Source organism: Streptopelia decaocto, assembly GCF_964273445.1.
Source record: "Streptopelia decaocto genome assembly, contig: HAP1_SCAFFOLD_2231, whole genome shotgun sequence".
Classification (NCBI taxonomy): domain Eukaryota; kingdom Metazoa; phylum Chordata; class Aves; order Columbiformes; family Columbidae; genus Streptopelia; species Streptopelia decaocto.
Window position 1 is genome coordinate 1 of NW_028116175.1, and position 18308 is coordinate 18308.

At 67.3% G+C, this 18308-nt stretch overlaps 2 protein-coding genes across 5 annotated transcripts; one reads left to right on the forward strand and one right to left on the reverse strand.

Annotated features, from left to right (window-relative positions):
- The first annotated feature begins 797 nt into the window (after positions 1–797).
- Positions 798–8459, forward strand: LOC309452315 (epithelial membrane protein 3-like). Of its 4 annotated transcripts, none has more exons than XM_082076956.1 (6): positions 798–818; positions 4535–4568; positions 5225–5309; positions 5439–5538; positions 7587–7715; positions 8287–8459. In XM_082076956.1, the coding sequence occupies exons 3-6, from the start codon at positions 5232–5234 to the stop codon at positions 8436–8438; spliced, it is 459 nt and encodes a 152-aa protein (XP_081933082.1). In that variant the 5' UTR covers positions 798–818; positions 4535–4568; positions 5225–5231; the 3' UTR covers positions 8439–8459. The 4 variants fall into 4 exon arrangements, with proteins under 4 accessions (XP_081933082.1, XP_081933083.1, XP_081933080.1 ...); XM_082076957.1 differs by lacking the exon at positions 798–818 and adding an exon at positions 865–877; XM_082076954.1 differs by lacking the exon at positions 798–818 and adding an exon at positions 998–1016.
- Positions 8460–8889: 430 nt separating this feature from the next.
- TMEM143 (transmembrane protein 143) lies at positions 8890–16517 on the reverse strand (the record flags this gene model as incomplete). Its single annotated transcript, XM_082076953.1, has 7 exons — positions 8890–9491; positions 10745–10910; positions 12017–12305; positions 13935–14080; positions 15148–15689; positions 16041–16227; positions 16413–16517. Coding segments are annotated over 7 exons (1659 nt in total), but the record flags the coding sequence as incomplete, so codon positions are not given.
- Between the last annotated feature and the right edge of the window lie 1791 nt (positions 16518–18308).

Consider the following 18308-nt stretch of genomic DNA (forward strand, 5'->3'; position numbering starts at 1 on the left):
GGTATGAGGGACCCAGGCGTCCGGGGACCCCCCACCCCCCCGAAAAGGGACCCAGGCGTCCGGCCGCACCTCCCGCAGGACCCGGTCCCGCAGCTCCCCCCGGCTCAGGGGTCGATCCTCGTCCTGCGACCCCCCCGGGGGCTCCTCCCTGTGGGGGGGGACATGGGCTCAGCGTCCGGGGGGGACCCAGGCGTCCGGGGGGGACCCAGGCATCTGGAGGGACCCAGGCGTCCGGAGGGGACCCAGGCGTCTGGAGGGACCCAGGCGTCCGGAGGGGACCCAGGCGTCCGGAGGGGACCCAGGCGTCCGGGGCTCACCTGGGGCTGGGGGGGCGCAGTGGGGGGGGGTTGGGAGCAGCTGCTGCTTCTTCATCCCCTGCTGGGACCTGGGGGGGGAAACAATGGGGACCCCCCAGGGCCCCCCAATACCCCCCAATTACCCCCCCCAGGGACCCCCAATTACCCCCCCAGGGTCTCAAATGACCCCCCAAGGTCCCCCCCAATCACCCCCCACAGTCCCCCCAAAACCTCCAGTTACCCCCCCAGGGTCCCAAATTACCCCCCCAGGGTCCCCCCCAGACCCCCAATTGCCCCCAGGGTCCCCCCGGTTCCCCACCTGGGGGGTCCCCCCCCCCTGGACCAGCAGCCGCGTCACCGCGGCCTCCAGGTGCCGCAGCTGAGCCAGCAGGGGGTCAGGGTCAAGGTCAAGGTCGGGGTCAAGGTCAAGGTCGGGGTCAGCGTCCTCATCCAGCTGGGCCAGGAGCTGCGCCACACCTGCGGGCCGGACGCCTGGGTCCCCCCCCGAACTCCTGGGTCCCTCCCGAACTCCTGGGTCCCCCCCCAGATGCCTGGGTCCCCTCCCGAACTCCTGGGTCCCTCCCGAACTCCTGGGTCCCTCCCCGGACTCCTGGGTCCCCCCCCAGATGCCTGGGTCCCCTCCCGAACTCCTGGGTCCCCCCCCATAACTCCTGGGTCCCCCCATAACTCCTGGGTCCCCTCCCGAACTCCTGGGTCCCTCCTGAACTCCTGGGTCCTCTCCCGGACGCCTGGGTCCCTCCCGAACTCCTGGGTCCCTCCCCGGACTCCTGGGTCCCCCCCCAGATGCCTGGGTCCCCTCCCGAACTCCTGGGTCCCCCCCCATAACTCCTGGGTCCCCCCATAACTCCTGGGTCCCCCCCGAATGCCTGGGTCCCCTCCCGAACGCCTGGGTCCCCCGTACCGTCCCCCAGCAGCCCCAGGAGGCTCCGCCCCCTTCGGGCCCGATCCTGCAGCTCCCGGGTCTCCCCCTCCAGCTGCGTCATCTCGGGGTCCCCCCCCGGGCCCCCCCCGGGCCCCCCCGGGGCCTCAGCCGCCGACAGCGCCCCCTGCAGCTGGGGAGGACACGGCGTTACCATGGAAACCGGGGCGCTTGGGGGGGGTCGGGGGGGTTCTGGGGTGTTTTGGGGGGGGGGTTGGGGGTATTTTGGGGGGTTTTGGGGGGTTTGGAGGGGTTTTTGGGGTGTTTTGGGGGGGGTTTTGGGGTCGCACCTGGTCCCGTTGCTGCTGCAGCCGCTGGAGCTGCCGCTGCTGCTGCGTCACCAGCAGGAACCGCGAGAGCCCGCGGGGGGGCGCTGCACCCCGAAAATGAACCGGGACCCCAATAATGAACCGGGACCCCCCTGAACCCCCAAAATGAACCGGGAACCCCAATAATGAACTGACACCCCCCAACCCCCAAAACTGAACCATGAACCCCCAAAATGAACTGGGACGCTCATGAACCCCAAAAATGAACCAGGACCCCCCCAAGCCCCAAAATGAACTGGGATTGCCCCCCCCCGAACCCAAAAAATGAACCATGAACCCCCAAAATGAGCCGGGACCCCCCACCCACCCCCTCACCCTCGTCCTCCTCAGGGGGCTCCTCCTGCCCCTCCCCCGCCACCTCGGGGGGGTCGCTGGGGGCAGCCGGGGGGACCCAGGCGTCCGGGGGGACCCAGGCGTCCGGGCGGGGCTCTGCTGGGGGGAGAGGGGGGTCAGCTGAGAATGGGGGGACCCAGGCGTTCGGGAGGGGACCCAGGAGTTCGGGGGACACAGGAGGTCAGGGGGGACCCAGGCGTTCGGGAGGGACCCAGGAGTTCGGGGGGGACCCAGGAGTTCGGGAGGGGACCCAGGAGTTCGGGGGGGGACCCAGGAGTTTGGGAGGGACCCAGGCGTTCGGGGAGGACCCAGGAGTTCGGGAGGGACCCAGGAGTTTGGGAGGGACCCAGGCGTTCAGGGAGGACCCAGGAGTTCGGGGGGGGACCCAGGCGTTCGGGAGGGACCCAGGCGTCCGGTACCTGGGGGGGGCCGCGCTCGCTCCTTGGTCTCCAGGAAGCGCCGGAGCCGCCGCTGCTGCTCCCGGACCCGCCCGGCGGCGTCGCTCCCCGGCACCCGCGGGGACCCCCTGGGGACCCAGGCGTCCGGGAGGACCCAGGCGTCCGGGGGACACGGAGGTCAGGGGGGACCCAGGCGTCCGGGGGTCCTGGGGCTGGGGGGTCCCCACCTGTCTCTGGGGAGCGTCCCCATTGGTCGCTGGGCGGCCTCGATCTCCCGTTGGGTCTGTGCCAGCTCCTGCGGCCAATCAGAGCCCTCGCTCAGCCCGGGATCCACCCCTTGGCCAATCAGAGCCCTCTGTCTCACTCATGTGACCCCAGGACCCCTCTCTTGGCCAATCAGGTTGCACATCCATAGGATCCCTCTCCCAGCCAATCAGATCCCTTTTTCCATCCCAGGGGACCCAGGCGTTTGGGAGGGGACCCAGGAGTTCCAGAGGGACCCAGGCGTCCGGGAAGGGACCCAGGAGTTCAGGAGGGACCGGGGGTTCGGGAGGGACCCAGGCGTTCGGGGGGAGACCCAGGAGTTCGGGGAGGGACCCAGGAGTTCGGGGAGGGACCCAGGCGTTCGGGGGGGGACCCAGGAGTTCGGGAGGGACCCAGGAGTTCGGGAGGGGACCCAGGAGTTCGGGAGGGACCCAGGAGTTCGGGAGGGGACCCAGGAGTTCGGGAGGGACCCCGGCGTCCGGGCGCTGACCCGCGTGCGCTGTCCCAGCCGGGCCAGCAGGAGGCGCCGCTCCCCCCTCAGCTCCTCCAGGCGGCGCCGCAGCCGCCGCGTCAGCGCCAGGGACCCCCCGAGCGCCGCCCCCGCCTGCAAAGGGACCCTGGCGTCCGGGAGACCCCCCCAGGGCACAGGAACCCCCCCAGGGTCCCCCAACCCCTACCCAGGGACCCCGGCGTCCGGGAGACCCCCAGGGACCCCCGAGCGCCGCCCCCACCTGCAGGGACCCCGGCATCCGGGACATCCCACAAAGGGACCCAGGCGTCCGGGAGAACCACCCAGGGCACAGGGATCCCCCCCCGCAGGGCACCCCGACCACTACCCAGGGACCCAGGCGTCCGGGGACACCCCCAAAATGGACCCAGGCATCCGGGGACACCCCGCAAAGGGACCCAGGCGTCCGGGAGACCCCCACCCATAGACCAAGGGACCCCTCCCAGGGCACCCCGACCCCAACCCAGGGACCCAGGCGTCCGGGGACACCCCACAAAGGGACCCAGGCGTCCGGGGACACCCCAAAAATGGACCCAGGCGTCCGGGGGACTCACCCGCTGCACTTGATCCTCCAGCCCCTGCAGCCGGCGCTGAGGGTCCCCCATCTGTGGGGGAGGGGCTGCACCCACCCGGAAGGGACCCAGGCGTCCGGGAGGGACCCAGGCGTCCGGGGACCCCCCCAACAGGGGACCCAGGCATCCGGGAACCCCCCATCCAGGGACCCAGGCGTTCGGGGAGGGACCCAGGCGTCCGGGGGCTGCCCCATAGACCCCCCAGATCTGCCCCATAGATCCCCCGGTACCTGTTGCCCCAATCGGCCCGTTGTGCCCCCCAAGTGCCCCCCAAGTGCCCCCCAAGTGCCCCCGATCCCCCCGGCCCGACTCCTACCCCGATCACGTGACCCCGCGCCGTTGCCATAGCGACGCGTCCAGGGCGGGGCCTCTCCCGGCACCACGTGACCCGCGGCAAACCCCGCCCGCGGCGGCACGGGCTGCGGTCACGTGATCCGGGGATTTCCCGCGCCCCGCGGTTCCCGTTGCCGTGGAGACCCGGGAGTTCCCGGGGGACCCAGGAGTTCGGGAGGGACCCTGGAGTTCGGGGGGGACCCAGGAGTCCCCCCAGTACCACTGGTATCAGCCAATCAGCAGCTGGGCGGAGCCCCAGTCGGCAGCCAATCAGAGCTGGGGCGTGCCCCCCCCCACTCCCCCCCCCCCCCCCCCAGCACAGCAGCCAATGGGACATGGGATCCATTGGATCTTGGGCTCTCAGCCAATGAGCAGCCAGGCTGGGGGTGGGGGGGCGGGGGCATCCTGGGTGGGGACCCAGGCGTCCGGGCCCCTCCCCTCCCCAAACCACAGACCCACGGGGGGGAAGGGGGGGTGTGGCCCGGACGCCTGGGTCCCTTCCCGTTTGGGGTGGACACGGGGTGTAACGGTTCCCGCTGAGCGCCCGGACGCCTGGGTCCCCCCGAACTCCTGGGTCCCCCTGACAGGGCAAGAGGTACCGGGGTGGGGGGGGAGTAGGGAGGGGAGGGCACTGTCCCGAACTCCTGGGTCCCTCCTGAACTCCTGGGTCCCTCCCCAAACTCCTGGGTCCCCCCCGAACTCCTGGGTCCCCCCCGAACTCCTGGGTCCCTCCCCAACTCCTGGGTCCCTCCCGAACTCCTGGGTCCCTCCCCAAACTCCTGGGTCCCTCCCGAACTCCTGGGTCCCCTCCCGAACGCCTGGGTCCCTCCCGGACGCCTGGGTCCCTCCTGAACTCCTGGGTCCCCCCCGAACTCCTGGGTCCCTCCCGGACTCCTGGGTCCCCTCCCGAACGCCTGGGTCCCTCCCAAACTCCTGGGTCCCTCCCGAACTCCTGGGTCCCTCCCGGACGCCTGGGTCCCTCCTGAACTCCTGGGTCCCTCCCGAACTCCTGGGTCCCTCCCGAACTCCTGGGTCCCTCCCCGAACTCCTGGGTCCCTCCCGAACTCCTGGGTCCCCTCCCGAACTCCTGGGTCCCCCCCGAACTCCTGGGTCCCTCCCGAACTCCTGGGTCCTCTCCCGGACGCCTGGGTCCCTCCCAGTGACATCTGGAAGCCGTTTGGGGGGTGGGGGTTGGGGTGGGGGGTGTTGGGGGGTCAGAGGGGTTTGGGGGGTCCCTCACCCCTCCCCCAGCGTTGCCATGAGCTGCGTCCTCGTCGCCGTCTCCGGGCTCCACGTCCTGGTCCTGCTCCTGCTCTTCGTGGCCACCCTGGGCAAGGTAGGACCCGCGGACCCCGGCGTCCGGGCCCCAGAGCCCCCCCCCAGTACGGACCCAGGCGTCCGGCCCAGGGACCCCGGCGTCTGGCCCCAGGGACCCCGGCGTCCGGGCCCACGCGCTGCCCCCCAGGGCTGGTGGGTCCTGCCCGACGGGTCGCAGTTGAACTTGTGGGTCGATTGTGTCCAAACCGGGAACCGGAGCTGGAGCTGCAGCCGCAACCAGAACACGGGTGAGGGGGGGGGACGGGTGGGGCTGGGGGGGGGGCTGGGGTGGGGTGGGGGGGTGGGGACGTGTGGGGCTGGGGGGTGGGGTGAGGGGGTGTGGGGGATGGGGGGGGATGTGGGGCTGGGGGGGTGGGGCTGGGGGGCTCGGGTGTGGGGGTGGGGATGTGGGGCACATGGGGGATGTGGGGTGGGGGGGGCTGGGGGTGGGGCTGGGGGGTTGTGGTGGGTGTGTCCATGGGTGTGTCCACGTGTCCGTGCGTCCATCCATGACTGTGTCCGTGTGTCTGTGTGTCCATGTGTCCGTGCGTCCATCCATGACTGTGTCCGTGTGTCTGTGTGTCCATGTGTCCGTGTGTCCATCCATGACTGTGTCCGTGTGTCTGTGTGTCCATGTGTCCGTGTGTCCATCCATGACTGTGTCCGTGTGTCTGTGTGTCCATGTGTCCGTGTGTCCATCCATGACTGTGTCCGTGTGTCTGTGTGTCCATGTGTCCGTGCGTCCATCCATGACTGTGTCCGTGTGTCTGTGTGTCCATGTGTCCGTGTGTCCATCCATGACTGTGTCCGTGTGTCTGTGTGTCCATGTGTCCGTGTGTCTGTGTGTCCATGTGTCCGTGCGTCCATCCATGACTGTGTCCGTGTGTCTGTGTGTCCATGTGTCCGTGTGTCCATGTGTCCGTCCGTGTGTCCGTGTGTCCATGTGCATCTGTCCGTGTGTCCCTGGCTGTGTCTGTGTGTCCGTGTGTCCGTGTGTCCCTGTGTCCATGTGTCCCCGTGTCCATGTGTCCGTGTGTCCATCTGTCCATCCATGTGTCCCCGTGTCCGTGTGTCTGTCTGTCCATCCATGTGTCCATGTGTCCGTGTGTCCCTGTGTCCATGTCCGTGTGTCTGTGTCCCCATGTCCCCGTGTGTCCGTCCCTGTGTCCGTGTGTCCATGTCTGTGTGTCCGTGTGTCCGTCCCCGTGTCCCCGTGTCCGTGTGTCCGTGTGTCCATGTCTGTGTGTCCGTGTGTCCATCCCGTGTCCGTGTGTCCATGTCTGTGTGTCCGTGTGTCCGTCCCCGTGTCCCCGTGTCCGTGTGTCCGTGTGTCCGTGTGTCCATGTCTGTGTGTCCGTGTGTCCGTCCCCGTGTCCCCGTGTCCGTGTGTCCATGTCTGTCCGTGTGTCCCCGTGTCCGTGTGTCCCCCTGTCCGTGTGTCCGTGTGTCCGTGTGTCCGTGTGTCCCCGTGTCCGTGTGTCCGTCCCGTGTCCGTGTGTCCATGTCTGTCCGTGTGTCCCCGTGTCCGTGTGTCCCCGTGTCCGTGTGTCCCCGTGTCCGTGTGTCCATGTCTGTCCCCGTGTCCGTGTGTCCGTCCCGTGTCCGTGTGTCCATGTCTGTCCGTGTGTCCCCGTGTCCGTGTGTCCGTGTGTCCGTGTGTCCGTGTGTCCCCATGTCCGTGTGTCCGTGTGTCCGTGTGTCTGTGTGTCCCCATGTCCGTGTGTCCGTCCCCGTGTCCGTGTGTCCGTGTGTCCGTGTGTCCGTGTGTCCCCGTGTCCGTGTGTCCATGTCTGTCCGTGTGTCCGTGTGTCCCCGTGTCCGTGTGTCCATGTCTGTCCGTGTGTCCATGTCTGTCCGTGTGTCCCCGTGTCCGTGTGTCCGTCCCGTGTCCGTGTGTCCGTGTGCCCCCGTGTCCGTGTGTCCATGTCTGTCCGTGTGTCCCCGTGTCCCCGTGTCCGTGTGTCCGTGTGTCCGTGTGTCCGTCCCGTGTCCGTGTGTCCATGTCTGTCCGTGTGTCCCCGTGTCCCCGTGTCCGTGTGTCCGTGTGTCCGTGTGTCCCCGTGTCCGTGTGTCCATGTCTGTCCGTGTGTCCCCGTGTCCGTGTGTCCGTCCCGTGTCCGTGTGTCCATGTCTGTCCGTGTGTCCGTGTGTCCATGTCTGTCCGTGTGTCCGTGTGTCCGTGTGTCTGTCCCGTGTCCGTGTGTCCCCGTGTCCGTGTGTCCGTGTGTCTGTGTGTCCGTGTGTCCGTGTGTCCCCGTGTCCGTGTGTCCGTGTGTCCCCGTGTCCGTGTGTCCAGCGGCGCAGGCGCTGCAGCTCTCGTCCCTGCTGCTCTCGGCCGCGTCGCTGCTGCTGCTGCTGCTGCTCCTGCAGGGGGCGCCGCGCGGGAGGCGCCTCTGGGCGGCGGCGGGAGCGCAGCTGGCGGCAGGTGAGCCGGACGCCTGGGTCCCCCCGGACGCCTGGGTCCCCCCGGACGCCTGGGTCCCCCCGAACGCCTGGGTCCCTCCCGAACGCCTGGGTACCCCCGGACGCCTGGGTCCCCTCCCGAACGCCTGGGTCCCTCCCGAACGCCTGGGTCCCTCCCATCTCCTGGGTCCCCCGAACGCCTGGGTCCCTCCCGAACGCCTGGGTACCCCCGGACGCCTGGGTCCCTCCCACACTCCTGGGTCCCCCCCCGAACTCCTGGGTACCCCCGGACGCCTGGGTCCCCTCCCGAACTCCTGGGTCCCCTCCCGAACTCCTGGGTCCCTCCTGAACTCCTGGGTCCCCCCCGAACTCCTGGGTCCCCCCCGAACTCCTGGGTCCCTCCCGAACTCCTGGGTCCCCTCCCGGACTCCTGGGTCCCCCCCGAACTCCTGGGTCCCCCCCGAACTCCTGGGTCCTTCCCGAACTCCTGGGTCCCTCCTGAACTCCTGGGTCCCCCCCGAACTCCTGGGTCCCCCTCTGGACTCCTGGGTCCCCCCGGACGCCTGGGTCCCTGACGGTGGGTGTGGCCGCAGGGCTGCTGGCGCTGGCGGGGGCGGGGCTGGTGACGTCACAGGGACGGGCCCCCCCCGGGAGCCGCTTCGGGCACTGTCTGGGCGTGGCCTGGCTGGGCGGGGCGCTGGCGCTGGCCAATGGGATCGCGTACGGCTTCCTGAGGACCCAGTGACATCATCGACGACGCCAACGTGGCCAATGACATCACCAATAACATCAACACAGCCAATGACATCATCAACAAGTCCAATATGACCGATGACATCATCAATTACATCAACACAACCGATGACACAATCAGCTACATCATCACAATGAATGACATCATCAATAAGACTAACACGGCCAATGATGTCATCAATGACATCACGGTGATGTCAACACGTGCAAATGACATCATCAACACAGCCAATGGCATCATCAACAAGACCAGTGTGACCAATGATGTCATCAATCGCATTGAGGCGCCCGATGACATCATCAGCCGTGTCACTACAGCCAGTGACATCATCATGACATCAGTGATGACATCGGTATGACCCATGACATCACCAATGACGTCAGCGAGGACGATGACGTCATCGGCCCCGCCCCCACACGGGAATAAAAGGCGGAACCGGAAGCCAAGTCGGGACCCCCTTTATTGCCCCGGACGCCTGGGTCCCCCCGGACGCCTGGGTCCCCCCAGCACCAGCCTCAGGGGTGTTGGGGTCCCCCAAGGGGGTGTCAGTGTTTTCGGAGTCCCCCTGAGGTTCAGTGGTTTCGGGGGGTCACTGTTTCAGGGGGGTCAGGAGTTTTGGGGACCCCCCCGGCACCCCCAGTTCCCACAGTCTCTGCTGCTTTGGGGGGTCAGTGGGGGGGGCAGTTATTGGGGGGACCCCTCCCGGCACCCCCAGGTCCTGCAGCCGCTGCTGGTTTGGGGGGGTCAGTGGGGGGGTCAGTTATCGGGGGGACCCCCCCCGGCACCCCCAGCTCCCGCAGCCGCTGCTGGTTTGGGGGGGTCAGTTATCGGGGGGACCCCCCCCGGCACCCCCAGCTCCCGCAGCCGCTGCTGGTTTGGGGGGGTCAGTTATCGGGGGGACCCCCCCCGGCACCCCCAGCTCCCGCAGCCGCTGCTGCGCCCGCCGCGCGTTGAAGTTCAAGTTCAGCTGGAAGCGGCGCCGCAGCCACGACTCCACGGCCGCCTGCAGGAGGCGCTCGGCCTCGGGGGGGGGCAGCGCCGCGCCTGGGGGGGCACCCGGTCACCCACCACCCAGGGACCCCAGGGACCCCCCAATGACCCCCCGTGGACCCCATGGACCCCAATGACCCCCAAATGTCCCCCATGGACCCCATGGACCCCATGGACCACAATGACCCCATGGACCACAATGACCCCATGGACCACAACGACCCCCAAATGTCCCCCCATATCCCCATGAACCCCAATGACCCCATGGACCCCAATGACCCCCCAATGACCGCCCATGTCCCTATGGACCCCAATGAGCCCATGGACCCCAATGACCCCATAGACCCTAATGACCCGTAAATGTCCCCCCATGGACCCAATGACCCCCAATGACCCCATGGACACCAGTGACTCCATGGACCCCAATGAGGTCAATGACCCCCAAATGTCCCCCCATGGCCCCATGGACCCCATGGACCTGATGACCCCATGGACCCTGATGACCCCCAATGTCCCCCCATGGCCCTATGGACCCCATGGACCTGATGACCCCATGGACCCTGATGACCCCCAATGTCCCCCCATGGCCCCATGGACCCCAATGACCCCATGGACCCCAGTGTCCCCCTGTCCCAATGTCCCCATGTCCCCCCACATCCCCGTGTCCCATATCCCCCCATCCCCACACTATTACCTATGATGCCCCCATAATGTCCCAATGTCCCCCAATGCCCCCATGGACCCCAACGTCCCCAATGTCCCCAATGCCCCCATGGACCCCAACGTCCCCAATGTTCCCAATGACCCCAATGTCCCCAATGTCCCCAATGCCCTCATGGACCCCAATGCCCCCATGGACCCCAATGTTCCCAATGTCTCCATGGACCCCAATGACCCCCAATGGACCCCAATGTCCCCATGGATCCCAATGACCCCAATGGCCCCATGGACCCCAATGTCCCCATGGACCTCATGGACCCAATGACCCCATGTACCCAGTGACGCCAATGACCCCAATGACCCCAATGCCCCCATGGACCCCAATGTCCCCAATGTCCCCAGTGCCCCCATGGACCCCAATGTCCCCAATGTCCCCATGGACCCCAATGTCCCCAATGACCCCAATGCCCCCATGGACCCCAATGTCCCCAATGTCCCCATGGACCCCGATGTCCCCAATGACCCCAATGCCCCCATGGACCCCAATGTCCCCAATGTCCCCAATGTCCCCATGGACCCCAATGTCCCCAATGACCCCAATGCCCCCATGGACCCCAATGTCCCCAATGTCCCCCCGTCCGCCTGACCCCCGCAGCGCGGCAGGAAGGTCCCGGCCAGCAGCGCCTCCTTGGTGGCCTCGTCCTGCGCCCGGCGGGTCAGCGCGGCCACCAGGTCCCCGTGCTGCGCCGAGCTGCGGCGGAACCGCGAGCGCTCGAGGTCAAGGGCGGCGAGAGCGCGGCGGCGGGAGAACGCCTGGACAGACGGACACACCAATGGATGGACAGACAGACAGACAGACAGACAGGGCTGCGGCGGAACCGCGAGCGCTCAAGGTCAAGGGCGGCGAGAGCGCGGCGGCGGGAGAATGCCTGGACGGACAGACAGAGAACAGCTGGATGGACAGACAGACGGACGGAGAACGCCTGGATGGACAGACAGACAGACAGACAGGGCTGCGGCGGAACCGCAACCGCTCAAGGTCAAGGGCGGCGAGACCGCGGTGACAGGAGAACGTCTGGACAGACACACAGACAGAGAACACCTGGATGGACAGACAGACAGACGGGGATAGACAGACAGACAGGGACAGACAGACAGACAGACGGGGATAGACAGACAGACAGGGACAGACAGACAGACAGACGGGGATAGACAGGGCGCAGCAGCGGGAGGACACCTGGACAGACGGACAGATGGGATGTGGGGGAATATGGGGACATGGGGACATGGGGATATAGGAAGAAGGGGAACTCCTGGGTCCCTCCCGGACTCCTGGGTCCCCTCCCGAACTCCTGGGTCCCCCCAGATGCCTGGGTCCCTCCCGAACTCCTGGGTCCCCCTGAACTCCTGGGTCCCCCTGAACTCCCAGATCCCCCTGAACTCCTGGGTCCCCCCGTCCCCATCTTGCCCCCAAACTCCTGGGTCCCCCGAACTCCTGGGTCCCCCTGAACTCCTGGGTCCCCCCAACTCCCAGATCCCCCTGAACTCCTGGGTCCCTCCCGAACTCCTGGGTCCCCCCGTCCCCATCTTGCCCCCAAACTCCTGGGTCCCCCGAACTCCTGGGTCCCCCCAGTCTCCTGGGTCCCCCGAACTCCTGGGTCCCCCCGGATGCCTGGGTCCCTCCCGAACTCCTGGGTCCCCCTGTTCCCCTCTTGGCCCTGAACTCCTGGGTCCCCCTGAACTCCTGGGTCCCCCCAACTCCCAGATCCCCCTGAACTCCTGGGTCCCTCCCGAACTCCTGGGTCCCCCTGTCCCCCTCTTGGCCCTGAACTCCCGGGTCCCTCCTGAACTCCGAGGTCCCCCTGTCCCCCTCTTGCCCCCGAACTCCTGTGTCCCCGGACGCCTGGGTCCGCACCCACCTTGGCGCCGCGGAAGGCGACGGCGGCCGCCAGCCCCAGCAGCAGCGCGCTGGCTCCCACCTTCATGTCGGCCATGAGCCCCAGCCCCAGGTTGAGGAAGAGGAGGGTGCCCCAGAGCAGCAGCCCCACGTGCAGCCGCGCCCGCGCGCGTTTGGGGGTTCGCGCCCGCGCGCGCCCCAGCAGCAGCTCCAGCGCGTCCAGCGGCACCGCGCGGAACGAGCCCAGCTCCAGGGAGCCCCCCGCGGCGCCCCGCGGCAGCGCCAGCACCACCACCCGCTCAAAGTAGTGCCTGGGGACCCCGAAATGAGAGTGAACCCCAAAATGAGAGTGAACCCCCAAACATGGGGAACCCCAGAGCCCTGAACCCTGAAACATGGGGACACCAAACCCCCCAGCGCCAGCACCACCACCCGCTCAAAGTAGTGCCTGGGGACCCCGAAATGAGAGTGAACCCCAAAACATGGAGAGTGAACCCCCAAACATGGGCATTGAACCCCAAACACCCCAGCACCAGCACCACCACCCGCTCAAAGTAGTGCCTGGGGACCCCGAAATGAGAGTGAACCCCAAAACATGGAGAGTGAACCCCAAACCCCCAGCGCCAGCACCACCACCCGCTCAAAGTAGTGCCTGGGGACCCCGAAACACAGTGAACCCCAAAACATGGAGAGTGAACCCCAAACCCCCGCACCAGCACCACCACCCGCTCAAAGTAGTGCCTGGGGACCCCGAAATGAGAGTGAACCCCAAAACTGACAGTGAACCCCCAAACATGGGCATTGAACCCCAAACACCCCAGTACCAGCACCACCACGCGCTCAAAGTAGTGCCTGGGGACCCCGAAATACTGAGAGTGAACCCCAAAATGAGAGTGAACCCCAAACCCCCGCACCAGCACCACCACCCGCTCAAAGTAGTGCCTGGGGACCCCAAAATGAGAGTGAACCCCAAAACTGACAGTGAACCCCCAAACATGGGCATTGAACCCCAAATCCCCCAGCGCCAGCACCACCACGCGCTCAAAGTAGTGCCTGGGGACCCCAAAACCACAGTGAACCCCAAAACTGACAGTGAACCCCCAAACATGGGCATTGAACCCCAAACCCCCCAGCACCAGCACCACCACCCGCTCAAAGTAGTGCCTGGGGACCCCGAAACACAGTGAACCCCAAAACATGGAGAGTGAACCCCAAACCCCCAGCACCAGCACCACCACCCGCTCAAAGTAGTGCCTGGGGACCCCAAAATGAGAGTGAACCCCAAAACTGACAGTGAACCCCCAAACATGGGCATTGAACCCCAAATCCCCCAGCGCCAGCACCACCACCCGCTCAAAGTAGTGCCTGGGGACCCCGAAACAAGAGTGAACCCCAAAACTGATAGTGAACCCCCATAGCAACAGTGAACCCCCAAACATGGAGAACCCCAAACCCCCCAGCGCCAGCACCACCACCCGCTCAAAGTAGTGCCTGGGGACCCCGAAATACTGAGAGTGAACCCCAAAACATGGAGAGTGAACCCCAAAACATGGGCATTGAACCCCAAACCCCCCAGCGCCAGCACCACCACGCGCTCAAAGTAGTGCCTGGGGACCCCGAAATGAGAGTGAACCCCAAAACATGGAGAGTGAACCCCAAACCCCCAGCGCCAGCACCACCACCCGCTCAAAGTAGTGCCTGGGGACCCCGAAACACAGTGAACCCCAAAACATGGAGAGTGAACCCCAAAACATGGGCACCCCCTACGGGACCCCCAACCCTATGGGACCCCCCTGCTATGGGACCCCCATGAGACCCATCCCCCATTGTCCCCCCCATGGCTCCCCGGCCCCCCAGATCTGCCTCCACCCCCATCCCCCCAACCCCCCCATCCCCCATTGCCCCCAACCCCCCCATCCCCCCTCCCCCCCCGCACGTGCCTGTCGGGCTGGGGCTGGGGGCGGGGCCGGTACTTCCAGCGGGGGGGCGGGGCGAGGGCGGGGGCGGAGTCGGGGGGGAGGGGCCCGATCCGCTCCCCCAGCGCCCAGAGCTGCAGCTCCTCGTACTCATTGGGGTCCACGGAGACCTGGGGGAGGGGGCACCTGAACCCCAGAGACCCCCATAGCCCCCCATGGACCCCATAGACCCCCCACAGACCCCCCCATGGACCCCATAGACCCCATAACCCCCCCATAGCCCCCCATGGACCCCATAGACCCCATAACCCCCCCATAGACTCCCCATGGACCCCATAGACCCCCATAGACCCCCCCATGGACCCCATAGACCCCCCACAGACCCCCCCATGGACCCCATAGACCCCATAACCCCCCCATAGACCCCCCATGGACCCCATAGACCCCATAGACCCCCATAGACCCCCCCATGGACCCATAGACCCCCCACAGACCCCCCCATGGACCCCATAGACCCCCCATAAACCCCATAGACCCCCCCATGGACCCCATAGACCCCATAGACCCGCATACACCCCCCATAGACACCCACAGACCCCCCATAGACTCCCCATGGACCCCATAGACCCCATAGACCCCCCATAGACCCCATAGACTCCTTGAACCCGCCATAGACCCCCCATAGACCCCATAGACCCCCATAGACCCCCCCATGGACACCATAGACCCCCCATAGACCCCATAACCCCCCCATAGACCCCCATAGACCCCCACAGACCCCCCATAGACTCCCCATGGACCCCATAGACCCCATAGACCCTCCATAGAACCCATAGACTCCTTGAACCCGCCATAGACCCCCCACAGACCCCATAGACCCCCATAGACCCCCCCATGGACACCATAGACCCCCCATAGACCCCATAACCCCCCCATAGACCCCATAGACCCCCATAGACCCCCCATAGACTCCCCATGGACCCCATAGACCCCATAGACCCCCATAGACCCCCCATAGACTCCGTGAACCCCCCATAGACCCCCATAGACCCCCCATAGACTCCCCATAGACCCCATAGACCCCCATAGACCCCATAGACCCCCATAGACCCCATAGATCCCCGCCCCTCCCCACCTCCAGCCGCCCCCCCGCCCCCCCCGCCCCTCCCCCATCCCCCGCCCCTCCCCCACCTCCAGCCGCCCCCCCGCCCCTCCCCCCCCCCGCCCCCTCCCCCACCTCCAGCCGGTCCCCCGGGTGCTGAACCAGCAGCGCGAACGTGATCGCGGCCTCGGGCAGGCGCTGGAAATTCGCCTCGGCCAGGAGCGGCCCCAGCGCCGCCACCACCCGCCGGGCGCGCCGGGACCCCCCCGGGACCCCCCCGGGACCCCCGGGCCCCCCCGGGCCCCCCCCGGGACCCCCGGGCCCCCCCGGGACCCCCCCGGGCCCCCCGCCCCGGGAAACCCCCGGGGAACCCCCCGGGGACCCCCCCGCGACCCTCCCGGGACTCCCCGGGGAATCCCCGCCCCGGGAAACCCCCGGGGAATCCCCGGAAGCGGCACCACCCGGGGAACTCCCTGAGACACCCCCGGAACCGGAAACGCCCGGGGACCCCCCCGGGGAACCCCCTGGGGACACAGCCGGGGAAACCCCCCCCACGGACCCCCCAAGCGACCCCCCCGAGACCCCCCCAGTGGGGAATCCCCCGGGGAATCCCCCCCCGCGCCCCCCCCCGGGGGTTCCCCCGTGTCCCGGTCCGGGTCGATGGGGCCGTACAGCGCCTGTGGGGGGAGGGGACGCGGGGTCACGAGGGGGCGGTTTGGGGGGGCTGGGGGGTCAGTCTGGGGGTGCCCGGAGGTGCATTCTATGGTATTGGGGGCTCAGGGGGCGGTTTGGGGGGGTCAGTTTGGGTCAGTTTTGGGGTTCAGGGTCAGTTTTGGGGTTCACCTGCAGGTGCAGGTGGATCCTATGGTACCGGGGGCTCAGGGGGCGGTTCGGGGGGGTCAGTTTTTGGGGGTTCATGGTCAGTTTTGGGGTACCTGCAGGTGCAGGTGGATCCTATGGTACCGGGGGCTCAGGGGGCGGTTCGGGGGGGTCAGTTTGGGGGTGCAGGGGGGTCATTTTTGGGGTACCTGCAGGTGCAGGTGGATCCGGTGGTACCGGGGGCTCAGGGGGGTCAGTTTTGGGGTTCAGGGTCAGTTTTGGGGTACCTGCAGGTGCAGGTGGATCCGGTGGTACCGGGGGCTCAGGGGGCGGTTCGGGGGGGTCAGTTTTGGGGTTCAGGGTCAGTTTTGGGGTACCTGCAGGTGCAGGTGGATCCTATGGTACCGGGGGCTCAGGGGGCGGTTTGGGGGGGTCAGTTTGGGGTCAGTTTGGGGTTCAGGGTCAGTTTTGGGGTTCACCTGCAGGTGCAGGTGGATCCTATGGTACCGGGGGCTCAGGGGGCGGTTTGGGGGGGTCAGTTTGGGGTCAGTTTTGGGGGTTCAGGGTCAGTTTTGGGGTACCTGCAGGTGCAGGTGGATCCTATGGTACCGGGGGCTCAGCGCCTGGTCCAGCTGCGCCGCGAACGCCAGGAACTCAGCGCGGGAACGGCCCGACGGGTGGAACTCCTGGGGTCACGGGGTCACCGGGGGTCACGGGGTCACCGGGGGGTCACGGGGGTCCCCATGTCCCCGTGTCCCCATAACCCCCACATCCCCATGTCCCCCCACATCCCCATGTCCCTATGTCCCCATGTCCCCATATCCCATTGTCCCCTGTCCCCCACGTCCCCATGTCCCCCCCATGCCCCCATAATCCCCATGTCCCCCTGTCCCCCCATGTCCCCCCAGGTCCCCATGTCCCCATGTCCCCCCATGTCCCCCCGTGTCCCCATGTCCCCCCATGTCCCCATGTCCCCATGTCCCCCCGTGTCCCCCCATGTCCCCATGTCCCGCCATGTCCCGTGTCCCCATGTCCCCCCATGTCCCCGTGTCCCCCCGTGTCCCCATGTCCCCGTGTCCCCCCGTGTCCCCGTGTCCCCGTGTCCCCATGTCCCCATGTCCCCCCATGTCCCCGTGTCCCCATGTCCCCATGTCCCCCCGTGTCCCCATGTCCCCATGTCCCCATGTCCCCATATCCCATTGTCCCCATGTCCCCATGTCCCCCCATGTCCAATGTCCCCCCATGTCCCCATGTCCCCCCGTGTCCCCATGTCCCCATGTCCCCATGTCCCCATGTCCCCATGTCCCCCATGTCCCCGTGTCCCCATGTCCCCATGTCCCCATGTCCCCATGTCCCCATGTCCCCCCATGTCCCCGTGTCCCCCCATGTCCCCATGTCCCCATGTCCCCATGTCCCCCCATGTCCCCATGTCCCCATGTCCCCATGTCCCCATGTCCCCCCATGTCCCCATGTCCCCGTGTCCCCCCGTGTCCCATGTCCCCATGTCCCCATGTCCCCCCATGTCCCCGTGTCCCCATGTCCCCATGTCCCCATGTCCCCATGTCCCCCCATGTCCCCATGTCCCCCTGTCCCCCCGTGTCCCCATGTCCCCATGTCCCCGTGTCCCCCCATGTCCCCGTGTCCCCCCATGTCCCCGTGTCCCCGTGTCCCCATGTCCCCATGTCCCCCCATGTCCCCATGTCCCCCATGTCCCCATGTCCCATGTCCCCCATGTCCCCATGTCCCGTGTCCCCATGTCCCTTGTCCCCCTGTCCCATGTCCCCATGTCCCCATGTCCCCATGTCCCCATGTCCCCATGTCCCCATGTCCCCATGTCCCCATGTCCCCATGTCCCCCATGTCCCCGTGTCCCCATGTCCCCATGTCCCCATGTCCCCCCATGTCCCCGTGTCCCCATGTCCCCGTGTCCCCCTGTCCCCATGTCCCCATGTCCCCCATGTCCCGTGTCCCCATGTCCCCATGTCCCTGTCCCCTGTCCCCAGTGTCCCCATGTCCCCATGTCCCCCATGTCCCCCATGTCCCCCGTGTCCCCATGTCCCCGTGTCCCCATGTCCCGCCCGTGTCCCCCGTGTCCCCCCGTGTCCCATGTCCCCATGTCCCCATGTCCCCATGTCCCCCCATGTCCCCATGTCCCCGTGTCCCCCCGTGTCCCCATGTCCCGTGTCCCCATGTCCCCATGTCCCCCCATGTCCCCCTGTCCCATGTCCCCCTGTCCCCCACGTCCCCATGTCCCCCCATGCCCCCATAATCCCCATGTCCCCCTGTCCCCCCAGGTCCCATGTCCCCATGTCCCCCATGTCCCCATGTCCCCCGTGTCCCCGTGTCCCCCCGTGTCCCCGTGTCCCCATGTCCCCATGTCCCCCCGTGTCCCCCCGTGTCCCCGTGTCCCCATGTCCCCATGTCCCCGTGTCCCCGTGTCCCCATGTCCCCCCAGCTGTCCCCGGGCTGGGACTTCAG